General features: G+C 41.8%; 1 protein-coding gene across 5 annotated transcripts in view; it reads left to right on the top strand.

Annotated features, from left to right (window-relative positions):
• Window positions 1–14,249, top strand: part of PTER (phosphotriesterase related) — a 61,744-nt gene that overhangs the window by 25,841 nt on the left and 21,654 nt on the right. For all 5 annotated transcript variants that reach the window (XM_080918477.1, XM_080918474.1, XM_080918475.1 and 2 more), the window contains exons 2-3: window positions 9,376–9,833; window positions 10,780–11,045. In XM_080918477.1, the coding sequence (XP_080774603.1) occupies window positions 9,402–9,833; window positions 10,780–11,045 (698 nt within the window). In that variant the 5' untranslated portion in view covers window positions 9,376–9,401. The remainder of the gene's footprint in view (window positions 1–9,375; window positions 9,834–10,779; window positions 11,046–14,249) is intronic.

Genomic DNA, 14,249 nt, shown 5'->3' with positions numbered 1-14,249 from the left:
GGAGCTTAAAAAAGACCAATAACCAAAATGACCCTTCGGAAAAAGAACAGAACAGGAGGACTTACAAGAAGCTTCATATAGGATGAACTATTGTCATTAGAGTGACACATGCTTGCATGACAGCAGATACATAGACCAGGGTGGTGGGCCCGAGAGCATGGAAGGAAACCCACATGTCCACAGCCCACTGATCTTCAACAAGGCTGTTAGAATGTGTACTGGGCAAAGGAACATTGTTGTGAAAACCAAACACAAATAGAGAAGAGTCAAAAGGCGAGTCAAAATGTAAGACCAGAATTGATTGTGGGAAAATACAGAAGCGATTCCACAGGACATTGAAACAGGAAAGAATTTTTTAAAGATGCTTTCTAAAAGCCCAGATCAAATGCAAAAATTCACAAGTGAGATGATATCAGGCTAAAAAGCTTTTATCATAGCAAAAGAAGCGATCAGCATAATGAAGAGAAAATTTTGAAAGTAAGAGAAAGTATTTCCAAACTCTGTCTGGTGGCGGGTGGTGCCGAGCATGTATAAGGAACTGAACGTTTTTAAAGTACCTGATGGAAAAGGATAGATCTCATCAGGTGTTTATCAGAACTCGATGCACAGATTGTTAACAGATTTATCACAATTTTTCTCCATGTCACTGGTCATCAGGAAAATGTAAGTAAATTGCAATAAAATACTACCTCTCTCCAATTAGAATATCTATTATCAAAAAGACAAAACAGAGGCTGGCACCAATGGTAAGGAAAGGGGACTCTTGTTTATGGCTGGGGGTGAGGGGCACAGAAGTTAGTCAACCGTGATGAAAAACTCAAAAGCAAACTCCAAGACTAGAGATTAGCATTCATATGAATTATATTCAGTGGAAATAAAGTCAAGATGTTGGAGACATGTGGGCAACCCCATGTTTATGGCAGCACTGTTTGCAATAAACAAGAAATAGAAACAACTCAAGTGGCTAATTGTTGAAGAAGAGTCATAAATACACAATCATGTGGGTCTGTAGTGAAACTCGGATACCCAAACCCAGAGCAATCAGAGTGCTATCCAAAAGCTGAAAGGAGCCACAGCCTTTCTTGTGTGGTAGAAAAGGTGGAATCATTATATTAAAGCCAAAACAAAGATAAATGCCAAGATATCATGCATATGTGTAATATAAAACAGTTGATCTCTTGGAAGTTGAACTTAGAAGGGTGGTCACCAGAAACTGGGGAGACTTAAAGGGAGCAGAGGGATAGAAAAAACAGATCACTGGGGGCTGGACTGCAGTGAGAAAGGAGACAGAACATATGTGTGTGTGTACTAGTAGTCTGCTGTGTGTTTCCCAAAGCTTTGCCATAGAGAAATGGTAAAATGTTTAACCCAATTTAAATAGCATTCAATGGATATGTGTATCAGAGTGTCATATGTCACTGTGTTTATCTGTATATTGTACTTTTTTGTTGCTGGTTTTTGAAAAATTATTTTATGTGTATGAATGTTTTGCCTGCATGAATGCATGTGTACCATATGCATGTCTGATGTCCAAGGAGGTCAGAAGAGATCCCAGAAACTAGAGTGACAGTCAGTCATAAGCCATCACATGGCTGCTAAGAATTAATCCCAGGTTCTCTCCAAATGTAAAAACTGTTCTTAACTGCTGAGATACTTTTCCTGTCCCCTGTGTCTTAAATGTGCCAGTAACAATATTTAACAATTGACAGGACACAAGCAAACTTTACAAAGCTCATTTTTTCCATTATTGAGCTGCATAAGTTCAGAGTTCAATATTATATATGTTTAGCAGAAAAATTACCTTGATCCTTTTTCAAATCCAATACTCAACTAGTCTTTATGATAACTAGGTCAAATTTATAATTATAACTTACTTGATGGCATTTTTCCGTTTGTCTTCTGTGACAAGTGTTTGCTATGTAGCCCAGTCATTCTCACCAAGAACTAAGATTCTGGGGAACACAGCTTGATCAAAGTGTTTTTAATGATGTATTCAACATTGCTCCCACATGTGTTTATTTCTTTCAGAACAATACACTACCTGTCTCTATCCTACACTACCTGTGTTCAAGTACAAAGTAACACAGACTTTTTGTCTTATCTGATAGGGATGGAGTTTCACATGAGAATCCGTAGCTCTGGAAGTCTAGAGTCTAAGACACAGTCCTTGTGGATTTTGACTGTCTTCATGGGTCATAAAAGGCCTCTTGTCTTGCTGTGTCTTTACATGGTAATTGAGACAAAAAGCCTGAGATAGGGGAGCTAGCCTCGTTCCAGAGGGCCCAGCTTTCAGGACCACGTTGCTTCTTCAAGGCTCACCGTATTATAATATCACCCTAGTGGTCATCACTCCAGTATTTCAGTCTGGTCTGGAGATCAAATGGCTTTAAGTTTCAGTCCATAGCCACTACCTTAAGGCAGAGGCTTCAAACAATAGCCATTTTCTAATCTCTCACAACTCTCTGGGCTCAGCACACTCTACTGAGTCTCATGGAGCTGGGCTTGCAGTCAACTGGAATTCTGGGGGAACAAAAGCATCTGTGGAGGTCATACAACTGTCTGGTACCTCCCCAGGGCTGAGTTCACAGGGGCAGAACATCTGACTGCCTCCTCCTTCCATGGACTCTCAGGAACTCTCCTTCACGTGCAAACATAAACAGACTTCTTACACTCTAACCCTGTTTCCCAAAACACTAAGGAAAAGGTTGTTTCAGAGGATTTTGGCCTCAGACTGTCATCCAGTCAGTCCATAGTTCCCCCATATTGTTTTGGTCACAGTGAGTCGCAGGCCAGCTCAGGTTCAGAGTGTCTAGGGACTGCACAGGCGTGGGGATGTCAGGAGGCATGCTCACTGAAGGCCATCTGTGGAAACTAATACTGTAGTCACACACTCATTTTTAAAAGGCGTTTCCAGTTGCACTTCCCCGTGGCTAATGAGGACCTCCTGCAGCTTTAGTCACTTTGGTGGGCATTTCCAAAAACCTAATGAGCCCTGATGTCAATCGCAGTAGTCAATCTACTGCTAACAATCCTGGGTCTCAAGTGCAGGAATTCATTTATAAGCAAATTAGAGCCTTGGTTTGATTCATAAACTTCAACCCCCTATTGTTAGTTTTTAAAAAGAATAAGTTCAGGTCCATTTGGCTGTGGATACTAAGCAAATATTTGGGAAATAATTCAAAGTTCGTGCTAATTCCAAACATTTAGATGGTGCTTTATAATTTCAATAGGGCTTTGGTGTGTTCTCTTGCTAGTCCTTTTTGATCATATGCAGTAGTTCAGAAGGATGAGTTTTTAAGTGAGGAAACTAACTTATTGGAAGCTTTCAAGATTTGCTCAAGTACACAGAGAAGAAAAGTGAAAGCCAGAACTCATTCATTCACCCATTCTCCTGGAGTTTTCTTAAATGTTGAAGAACCTAAAGCTGAAATCTAACCTCCTACACTGTGTGTGTATGTGTGTGTGCATGAGTGTGTGCATGTATGTGCACAAATATGTGTGTGTGTGTGCTCTCGAATGCCTTTCACTTGCTATGCAAGCATTCTACTGCTAAACAAAAGCCCCCAGTCCCACTACGAAGCATGTTCTGCAACAGGATTGAGGTTGTAACTAGCAAGTTGGGTGACTGATGTATGATTCGCTTTTAGGACTATTGTTAGTCCTCAGATAAGAACATTTTCCCCAAGTAGTCTTTCAGCACCCAGTGTGGAGCTTCTTTTAAAGGAAAAAGGTTGTAAGTTGAAACTGGCAGACAGTGTTTTGACAGACCGTGACACTCCCCAGACTCTAACATGTCACCAGCATAAGTCATATTTCATTTTGACTTAAGATGCCATTTCCTTCCCTTCTTTCTCTTCTTTTCTGTCCCCCTGTCTTCTCCCCCGTTCATCCTGTTTCTTTTGTAAGAGTACCTTTCCAGTTTTTTCACTCAACAGTGAGCTCGCCAAATCAATAAGGCAGCTTCCACAGTCTCACAGTGTTGGACATCAAAAGTTGACCAGGTGGCCCATTTTGATGAACCTGGGGTCAGTGAAGATCCAAGCCACATCCTCAGCCATGTGCCTTTATATGGTTTCCCCTTCTGCAATATGTCTACATTGTCTGCCATCTTTTTAAGTCTAAAGGTAATAAAAAGATGAGCTTGTGAGTGAAATCATTTCCCTCCAGTTCTTACACAGGAGCTCTTCATTTGTTCTGTGGGCCACTTTGATTTGTGTATCTCTCTGTGATATTCTTGTGTTTGATAGCATTTCTTTCTGACTCTTCCTCCCTCCCCACTTTCTCCCCCACCTCCTCCACAGGACATGATAGCCAAGGTCTCATGAAGACACAGTGCCTGTATTTCACCTGTATTTCAGGGTCTTGGGAGTCTGAGGCAGGAGGATTACCATGAGTTTAAGCTAGTGTAGGCTACAGGGTGAGACCTGATCTCATAAAACAAAAACAAATTTTACCAAAGGCTGGAAGTGTTATGTGTTCGCTATTAGTCCTGTTGTTCTGGCAAAGACCCTGAGAGAAGCAGTCTGAGGAATAAGGATTTCTTTGGGTTTGAGTGATACCATCCATCAAAGCAGAGGTACCCTCACGGGTCTCATTGCACCAACAGTAGAAAAGCATAGAAAAGTGAGTGCTGGTGTTCAACTAGTTCATCCTTGAGCTCTATCAACCACCAAGCTACCTATCTAGCTCTGTTTGATTGTTAGTTTGAGACAAAGTCGCACTAACTAAGCTGGCCTTGAACTCACACTCCTGCTAAGACAGGGCTTGAACTTAGGACCCTCTTGCCTCAGCCTCTTGAGTAGCTGAGATGGCAGGCATGAGTCACCATGCTCTGCTAGAGATAGAGCTTTCCTTACTTAAGCATAAGTACATGGAATAGAGAGAGAAAAGGCAGACGTTGTCTACAAGACAGACCCCCGGTGTCACCATTGTCCAGCAGCCCAATCCATGCTGTTTGAAAGAAAATGTGTCACAGTTTTGAACCTGTACATGACAGAAGTATTCAAACAGGCTTTTAAAAATGTTGTACAGTTGTTAAAATATTTTTATCACAAATCAAATGTCAGCTTTAAGTGTGGGGTTTATAGAGTACCGCTGAACTGTGATGTAACACATAAAAAAAATAGAAATGTTGATATATTTGGGCCATTTATTTGCAGAGTATTTTTTTAGTGCCAGTGAGTCCAGTTAGAAAGTCCCATCTGCTCTCCTGTGTTTTTGCCATCTCAACTGGTGTCATTTCAGACCAATCTACCATCTGTTTTTTAGTTTTCCTACATTATAACAATACCCTATAGGTCTCTGCAGGGACATGGCCTCAGCTCCATCTCTTCTCCCTCCTCAGTAAAGGTTTATTCTTGGAGGAAAGTGAGTGAAATTCATCAGAGGGTTTCATAAAAGTCAACAGACCTTTCACTGTTGTGGGAGAAGTCAGGGTAGGGATTTTTAATCGTTTCAGTAAAAAAAGTCAGCTTGCCAATTCGACCAATGTATCTAAGTTGAAGCACTAGCAGCCTCAGTGAGCTTTAAGGCTCGCACACTGGTGTTGGGTACAGCGCAAAGTATGACTGTCTACACCATGCAGCAGATTTGCCTTAAGAGCTCCCACTTGAAGATACAGGGTATCCAGACTTCTAGATGTCACCTCTCCCCTGAAATTCCTGTGATGGCAACTGTGTCCATTACATTTCTCACCAATGTGGCAAAATATGACAGAAGCTATGGGGAAGGGGAGCCTTGGTTTTGACACATTGCTTCAGAGAGTTCAAACCACGCCATCCACAGCACTACTGATTTGGCTCCAAGGTAATGCTGAACGCCACAGAAGAGAAAAAATGTGCTGTTAGTCTTATTGTGATCAGCAAGCAGAAAGAGTTGCAGGAAGGGGTCAAGATAAGCTATGGCCTCTAAAAACATGTTGTCCCCGCCCCTATCAACTCTCCCAAATGCTACTATTTATGAATCCTTCTGGGCTTAACCTGTTCTCTTGGCCAGAGCCAAACGTTCTAGTTATCTGGAAAGTTCCTCACAGACAGGCCAAGGTGTGTGATTTACAGCTTGACCCTTCCATGATTCTGTATCTCCTAGTAGAAGATTAGCTATCACAGGCTATGGGTTCTGACTGGGCTGTTGTACTATTTGCAGACTATACCCTTTCACCCATGACACAGATTTCACACAGTTCATGTGGAACAAAGCTTTTGTCAAATCTGTTGATAGCTCCCGACATCCTTTCCCAATACTGGTTCAATACTGGACTTTCTGTGGGAAACTCTGGAAAATACCAGAAGCCTCCTTTTGTGTCCTCTTCACATTGTCCTCTGCACAATGGCTACAATGGTTCCCAAAGGGTGGGAACTGCCACTGCCATTCTTTGTCTTTGCTGGTTCTACAGGTGTGTATCCTTATGAGGAAGGAGCATGGGAGACTTTTGCCCGAGTATGGAAGTGACTTCTAGACAGAACACAGCAGAAAAGGGTTCCATAGCCACACAGAAGCCACCCCGGAGCTGCGTCGTGCTCCATTCAAAGATGCATTCTCACTTAAAGGGATGCTGGCTGCTTTTTGTTCTTTAATCTTCTCTTATCCTCTGAATGTGTATGTGATCACAGAAGAGCCATCGAGCCCTGTCTGGGAGCATTAGAGCAGTGTCCCAGGAGGGATGACATTTCTTAAATATTTTTTTTACAAAGGCTCCCAGCTTGAAAGCTTGAAACATACCATGTTGCTCTTTCAAATACACATCAATTAAGTGTGTAGTTTGATACTTTTCTAGTAGATATGATAGTGTTTTATCAATTTTTCCTAATTCCTGCCCCCATCAGTGCCTCTCCAGAACATATCTTTAAGGCTGAAGGGAGGAAACTGAAAATTAGGCCACCAAGAGGATTGAATCTATTGTTAATGGTGTTGAACAGTAAGTTCCAGTCTATAGCTCCAACACCTTCATTGTTCTTCTCTTCTAACAGTGAGGTCACTAATAAAAACTGCCACCTGTGTGGGAACTGGCAATTGTTAGGGGATTCTCTGAGCAGGTTCTGTTTTCTTCCTCCTGGCCACAGTATCCAGCCTAATATCATTAGCACGGCTTACACAAGAGCACTCACTAACAAAGCTCAAAAGCCACAGTGTTCACAGCCCTGATGGTCTCTGTGAAAAATATTAGTGGCTCACTTATGACTGTCAATAAACCATCCTAGACAGCCAAGTTCATCGTTATGAAGTGGCTGGAGCAAAATTGACCTATACTTTGTAAACCTATTCCCCTGACCCCTGATTTTGTTTTCAAAGGCTGTATTGTAACATATGTGTTTATACATACACACACAAACACACACATACACATATGGATATATATACACATATAGGCTCATATTGCTGTCCAAAAGGAATTATTTTTAAGGTTTTTGGTAATGAAAATGATTTTTCATACAATATATTCTGATTATGGTTTTCCCTCCCCCAACTGCTCCTAGCTTATCCTTGTCCCTCATCCAGATCAACAGCCCTTCTTCTGTAGAAAAAAGTCATCTGGTCAACATGCAAAATAATTCTGCTTGTTTTTGACTGTAGACAGTGTGACACTTTTGCTAGTATTTTTATGTGTAGTATTCTATTGCATTTGTCTTAATTCCTACCCAGTTTGATTCCTACAAAGTGTTTTCTTTGTAGGTATGAGAGCCTGAATTCAGTATCTAGAACCCACACACAATAGCCATGTATGTTAGTAGACACTAGGAATCCCATAATCAGGATTAGTCATAGATAGAGTCCAGGGGGAGACTCTGTCTCAAAGGAACATGGCGAATGGCTTCATAGGACTGATCCCCGAGACTGACCTCTGACGTTCATGTGCACAGGTTCAAACCTCACTATCCCCACACATACAGGGAAGGCTTCCAAAGACATGGAGTGGGGATAAATTTAGAATGTCTGTTGTAGGAGCACTTTGAAAGCTACTCTTCCAGTCTCATGATCATGTCTGCCTGGTCCTCTGGGTGGAGCTTCATCTCTGTCATTACTCTAGTGGTGTCAGCTATGGTGTATCTTCACCACGTCTGCTGTCATCTTCTTCATTCAGTCTCTTCTGTCAGAGGTGCACACTGAACTCGGAAGTGCTGCAACTGGAGTTCTTCCTGTCACTGAGAAACCTGGGCCCATAATCTTTGTGTCTGAAAAACAACACTGTGGGAGATTAAGAGGGTTTTGCTCCTTCTAGAGAGGACAGATGACTTCTGGTTCAGCAGTGTCCTAGGCTCATTTCTCTGACTGTGATAAAATGCCCCGACACAAAGCAACTTAGAGGTGGAGAGGTTCACTTTAACTTTAGTTCCAGGTGACAGTCAGTGACAGTCCATCACTGTAGAGGAGACACAGAGACAGGAGCTGAGACAGTTGGTCTCCCATCACACCTATAGTCAAGAGCAAAGAAAATCAAGCTCGTAAAGCTGTGCTTGCTTGCTTGTACTGAGCTCAGTTTCTCCACAATGACAAAGGTCAGAACCCCCTGGGGAATGAGAGTTGTCACTCGTAATGGGATGGGGCATCCCATGTCTTTTAATGTAATTAAAGTCATTCCTTATAGTCATACTAGCTCAGTGACGACCATGCCTCATGGACTCTCCCCTTCCAAGTGACTCTAGGTTTCCTCATGTCAACATTCAGCTTTTATCCATCACATATCACATATCGCATCATGAGTTCTTTCATTATAGCAAGGACGTTCTCCTTTTTATGTGTTGAAGAATCGCTCTCTGTGTGCACTATGCGACAAACTGTTGAAAATGAAAGGGTCTCTCTCTTCTTATTTTTGATATTAATAAACCTAGTTATGCTTTTCTTCTTCCCTCAAACATTTTGTGGACATCCTCAATGAAGCCAGACAGGTTACAGAGCTTATGTTATGCTTCAGACATGGAGAAGGCCGTCAGCAGATGGTCGTTTACCTCAGTAGCAAATGGGTAATGTCGTGAGTATATTTCATAATAGATAGAAAGGAATGAAATGATATTAATGCATGGCTAGTTTCAAAGGAAGTCATTGGTGATGAAGGAGGGAGGGGTTTAAATGATTTTTGTTCAAGTATTCAAAAGAGCATAGCTAAAACTGACACAAAAAATAAATAAAATATAAATGTGAACCGGATTGAAGAAATATTTTCTATGAATAAGGTTGGTGTTGACCCATCAGAGGAGACCTGATAGAAGTGACTGGGGACATCTTACTCATGTGTCCCACTTGGGGCAGATGACAAATGAGGTCATATCTCTAGGTTCATTGATTCTCTCGACTGGCACATCTAAAATTCTGCCCTCTACTGACAGGCTACATGCTTGTGTTATATTTTCTAACTCCATATTTTCTTCTTCTCTCTAGAGCAAATCCCTGAGACACTATTAGGAATGTCTTCCTTAAGTGGGAAAGTACAAACAGTTCTGGGTCTTGTAGAACCCAGCCAACTGGGACGTACCCTGACCCATGAGCATCTGACAATGTCCTTTGACAATTTTTACTGCCCACCTCCTCCGTGCCACGAAGCTACCTCCAAGGAACCTATCATGATGAAAAACTTATTTTGGATTCAGAAAAATCCTTATTCCCATCGAGAGAATCTTCTGTTAAATCAGGAGGTAGAAGCCGTAAGGGAAGAACTGTTGTGCTTTAAGGATAAGGGCGGAGGTGCTGTGGTGGAGAACACAACCATGGGGCTGAGCAGGGATGTGCGTACACTGCAGTGGCTTGCAGAACAGACTGGAGTCCACATCATTGCTGGAGCTGGGTTTTACGTTGACGCAACTCACTCTGCAGAGACCAGAGCCATGTCCGTGGAGCAGGTAAAAAGCACTACTTAGTATGTAAATTCAGGACACAAACCCTACATGCTCACAAGTAGCTGGATATGAGAAAAGAGAAGGCTAGCTCACAAACACATCTGCCGACTGGAGCCCCGATAAGTCAGACTCTGAATCTTTCCGGTGTCGAGGAGGGAGCTCTCCACACACGTGTCATTGACAATTCCAATGTGTTAATGCTTAGTTTGTACGAATCCTAGCAGAGCTCCCTGGTTCTGTGTCGGTCTCTTTGTAAAGCTCGTTTTCCCATCATAAGCTGCTTCAGCTTTCCCCTTGGGTTTTATAATAACCAGCAATGAAAATTCACAGTAGGGTGAGACTCGACAGGCAGAGACTTGGTGTGTTTGCAAATACAGCTTCTTCTCTTATTACAAGCCAGGAGTGGAGGGAGAAGGTCTGTTCTCTTATTTGTAATATTAAGTCGGAACGGGCAGAAGGGAGCAATCTTTGCAAGGACCCAAAGAAAGAAGTTTCAGGGCTCTATTGTCCACATGTGTGTTCTCTTGTTAAACATGTGTGTCAGTTTGCACGCATTTACATAGAGTATGTATTCCTATATATTACCCATAACCTGTTTGCCAGGTACAAAATGTCAGGTAAACCCTTTGATGAAATATCTGTCATCCTTGGGAAAACTGTGCATCTCCTTTGAGATGGGATCTCATTGGCCTGGAGCTAATTGGTCATATGCCATATCAGCTGTCTGGTGAGCCCTTGGGATCTACCTCACTCTGCCCAGTTCTAGGATTGCCTGTTCACACCACCACACTGAGCATTCGTCTGTGGGGCCTGGGACTCTTCACGATTGTGAGGCTCCATCCTCCTACCACTTCCCTCCAGCACTGAACACACCCAAAATTTGTATAGAACGAGTTTTTTTGAAATATTTCACAATCCGTAGAATGGGCTCATTCTCATTCTTCCTTAGCTAACAGATGTCCTCATTAATGAAATTCTCCACGGAGCTGATGGCACCAGTATCAAGTGTGGGGTTATTGGAGAAATTGGCTGCTCCTGGCCTTTGACTGACAGTGAGAGAAAGGTACTCCATGCTACGGCTCATGTGCAGGCTCAGCTTGGCTGTCCTGTCATTATTCATCCTGGACGGAACCCAGGGGCGCCATTCCAGATCATCCGTATACTGCAAGAAGCAGGGGCGGACATCTCCAAAACAGTTATGTCCCACCTTGACAGGTAAGCAGGTCACTGTACAAACTGGCGTAGACCACTGTACAACCGGGGGACTGTCAAATGGGAAAAACACTGGGGATGAGAGCAATGGAATGGTAATCTGGTGGGAAAGTGCAGTGGTTACCTGGGAGATAATGTTCCCAAGTCTGTGTGTTGGACATAGACTCTCACACATAAAATTATCACACACGCTACCACTGAACTGTACCCACAGCACCTGGAAAGCAGTGTGTAAAAAGTCTTGCAATGAGCATACATCAAAATCGGTGTGAAGTCTATCCCTCTTGTGTGTCACAGTCTGTCTGAGATATTTTACAAAGGCACTTTCTTGATCCCCCATGACTCTCAGCACAGGTAGTGCTGTCTGCTTCGATTATTTGCCTTATGGTATGATATCATGACAATCCTACTTATTCAATATTTGCCAACAGTTGGGCGTAAGTGAATCTATAAATATAAATACAGGGAGGGCGAATGGTTTCACCCTGAAAGGAAACCAGTAATGTAGGTACTTATGTTTCTGCTGCCTGTTTGTGGTTTCAGAAACTGAAGTTAATAATATAATGGTAAATACCTTATTTCTATTATGGCACATTAGTATCTGGGGCTGCTGTCACAATCACAACACACCAAGCTACTCAAAACAATGGAAATTTCTTCTCTCATGGTTCTGAAGGTGGAAGTGTGAAATTAAGTCTTATCAAGACCTCAGAGTAGCTTCCTCAGATAGTACTATGTTCAATTTTGTGAGGAACTGCCAGACAGATTTCCACAGTGGTTGTACTTTCCACAGTGGCTTGCAATTAAACACACAGTGGAGGAGTGTTCCTCTTTCTCCACATCTTCAGCAACATCTGCTGTCACCTGAGTTTTTAATCTTAGCCATTCTGACTGGTGTGAGGTGGAATCTCAGGGTTGTTTTGATTTGCATTTTTCTGCTGACTAAGGATATTGCACATTTCTTTAAATGTTTTGTAGCCATTTGATATTCCTCAGTTGAGAATTCTTTGTTTAGCTCTGTACCTGATGTTTTAAATACAGTTATTTGATTCTCTGGAGTCTTTACTTCTTGAGTTCTTCGTGTATATTGAATATTAGCTCTCTGTTAGATGTAGGATTGGTAAAGATCTTTTCCCAATCTATTGGTTTCCATTTTGTGCTATTGACAGTGTCCTTTAGATTACAGAAGCTTTGCAATTTTGTGATGTCCAGATTGTCGACTCTTGATCTTAGACCATAAGCCATTGGTGTTGTGTACAGGAAAATTTCCCCTGTGCCCAATTCTTTGAGGCTCTTCCCCACTTTCTGTTCTACTAGTTTCAGTGTACCTAGTTTTATGTGGAGATCCTTGATCCACTTGGAATTTAGATTTGTACAGGAAATAAGAACGGATCAATTTACATTCTTCTACCTGCTGGCCTCCAGTTGAACCAACACCATTTGTTGGAAATGCTGTCTCTTTTCCACTGGATAGTTTTAACTACTTTGTCAAAGATCAAGTGACCATAAGTGTGTGGATTCATTTCTGGGTCTTCAGTTCTATTCCACTGATATACCTGCCTATCTCTGTACCAATACCATACAGTTTTTATTACTATTGCTCAGTAATATAGCTTGAGGTCAGGGATGGTGCTTTCTCCAAAAGTTCTTTTATTGCTGAGAATCGTTTTCACTACCTTGGGTTTTTTGTTATTCCAAATAAATTTGCAAATTGGTCTTTTTAACTCTATGAAGAATTGAGTTAGAATTTTGATGGGATTTAATGAATCTGTAGATTGCTTTTGGCAAGATGGCCATTTTTACTATATTAATCCTGCCAGTCTATAAGTGTGGAAGATCTTTCCATCTTTTGAGATCTTCTTTGATTTCTTTCTTCAGAGACTTGAAGTTCTTACAGACTTGAAGATCATACAGATCTTTTACTTGTTTGGTTAGAGTCACATCAAGGTATTTTATAGTTTTTGTGACTATTGTGAAGGATGTCATTACCCTAATTTCTTTCTCAGCCTGTTTATCCTTTAAGAAGGGTAAGGCTACTGATTTGTTTGAATTAATTTTATATCCAACCACTTTGCTGAAGTTGTTTATCAGGTTTAGGTGTTCTTTGGTGGAATATTGGGGGTCACTTAATTATAATAGTGATATTTTGACTTCTTCATTTCCAATTTGTATCTCTTTGACCTCCTTTTGTTGTCTAATTGCTCTGACTAGGACTTCGAGTACTATATTGAATAGGTAGGGAGAGAGTGGACCTCCTTGTCTAGTCCCTGATTTTGGTGGGATTGCTTCAAGTTTATTCCCATTTAATTTGATGTTAGCTACTAGCTTGCTGTATGTTAAGATATGAGCCTTGAATCCCAGCTATATTACTCATGGATACATATCCAAAATATGCTCTAACATATAACAAGACACATGCTTCACTGTGTTCATAACAGCCTTATTTATAATAGTCAGAAATTGGAAAAAACATATCTTTCAACAGAGGAATGAATATAGAAAATGTGGTACAGTTACACAATGGAGTACTACTCAGCTATCAAAAACAATGAGTTCAAGGAATTCCCAGGTAAATGGATGGAACTTGAAGCTATCATTCTGAGTGAGGTAATCCAGTCACAAAAGAACACTCATGGTATGTACTCACTTATAAGTGGATACTAGCCCAAAATGCCTGAATACCCAAGGAACAATTCACACAACTTATGAAACTCAAAGAAAAGGAATGCCAGAAGGTGGATGTGTCAGTCCTCCTTAGAAGAGGAAAAAATACTCACAGGTGGAAATACAGAGATACAGTGTGGAGCAGTGACTGAAGGAAAGGCCAACCAGACACTGCCCATCTGGGAATCCATCCCATATACAGTCACCAAACACAGTCACTATTGTGAATGTCAAAAAGTGCATGCTGACAGGTGCCTGAGATAGCTGTCTCCTGAGAGTCTCTGCCAGAGCCTGAGAAGTACAGAGTCAGATGCTCACAGCAAACCAATGGACTGAGAATAGGGACCTCAATGGAGGAATTAGAGAAAGGACTGAAGATGCTGAAGGGGTTTGCAACCCCATAGGAAGATGAACAATATCAACCAACCAGCCCCCCCCCCCCAGAGCTCCCAGGGACTAAACCATCAACCAAAGAGTACCCACAACTCCAGCTGTATATGTAGCAGAGGATGGCCCTGTTGGGCATCAATGGGAGGAGAGGTC

Source organism: Micromys minutus (assembly GCF_963924665.1).
Source record: "Micromys minutus genome assembly, chromosome: 6".
Classification (NCBI taxonomy): domain Eukaryota; kingdom Metazoa; phylum Chordata; class Mammalia; order Rodentia; family Muridae; genus Micromys; species Micromys minutus.
This window is presented reverse-complemented; position numbering and strand designations above follow the sequence as displayed.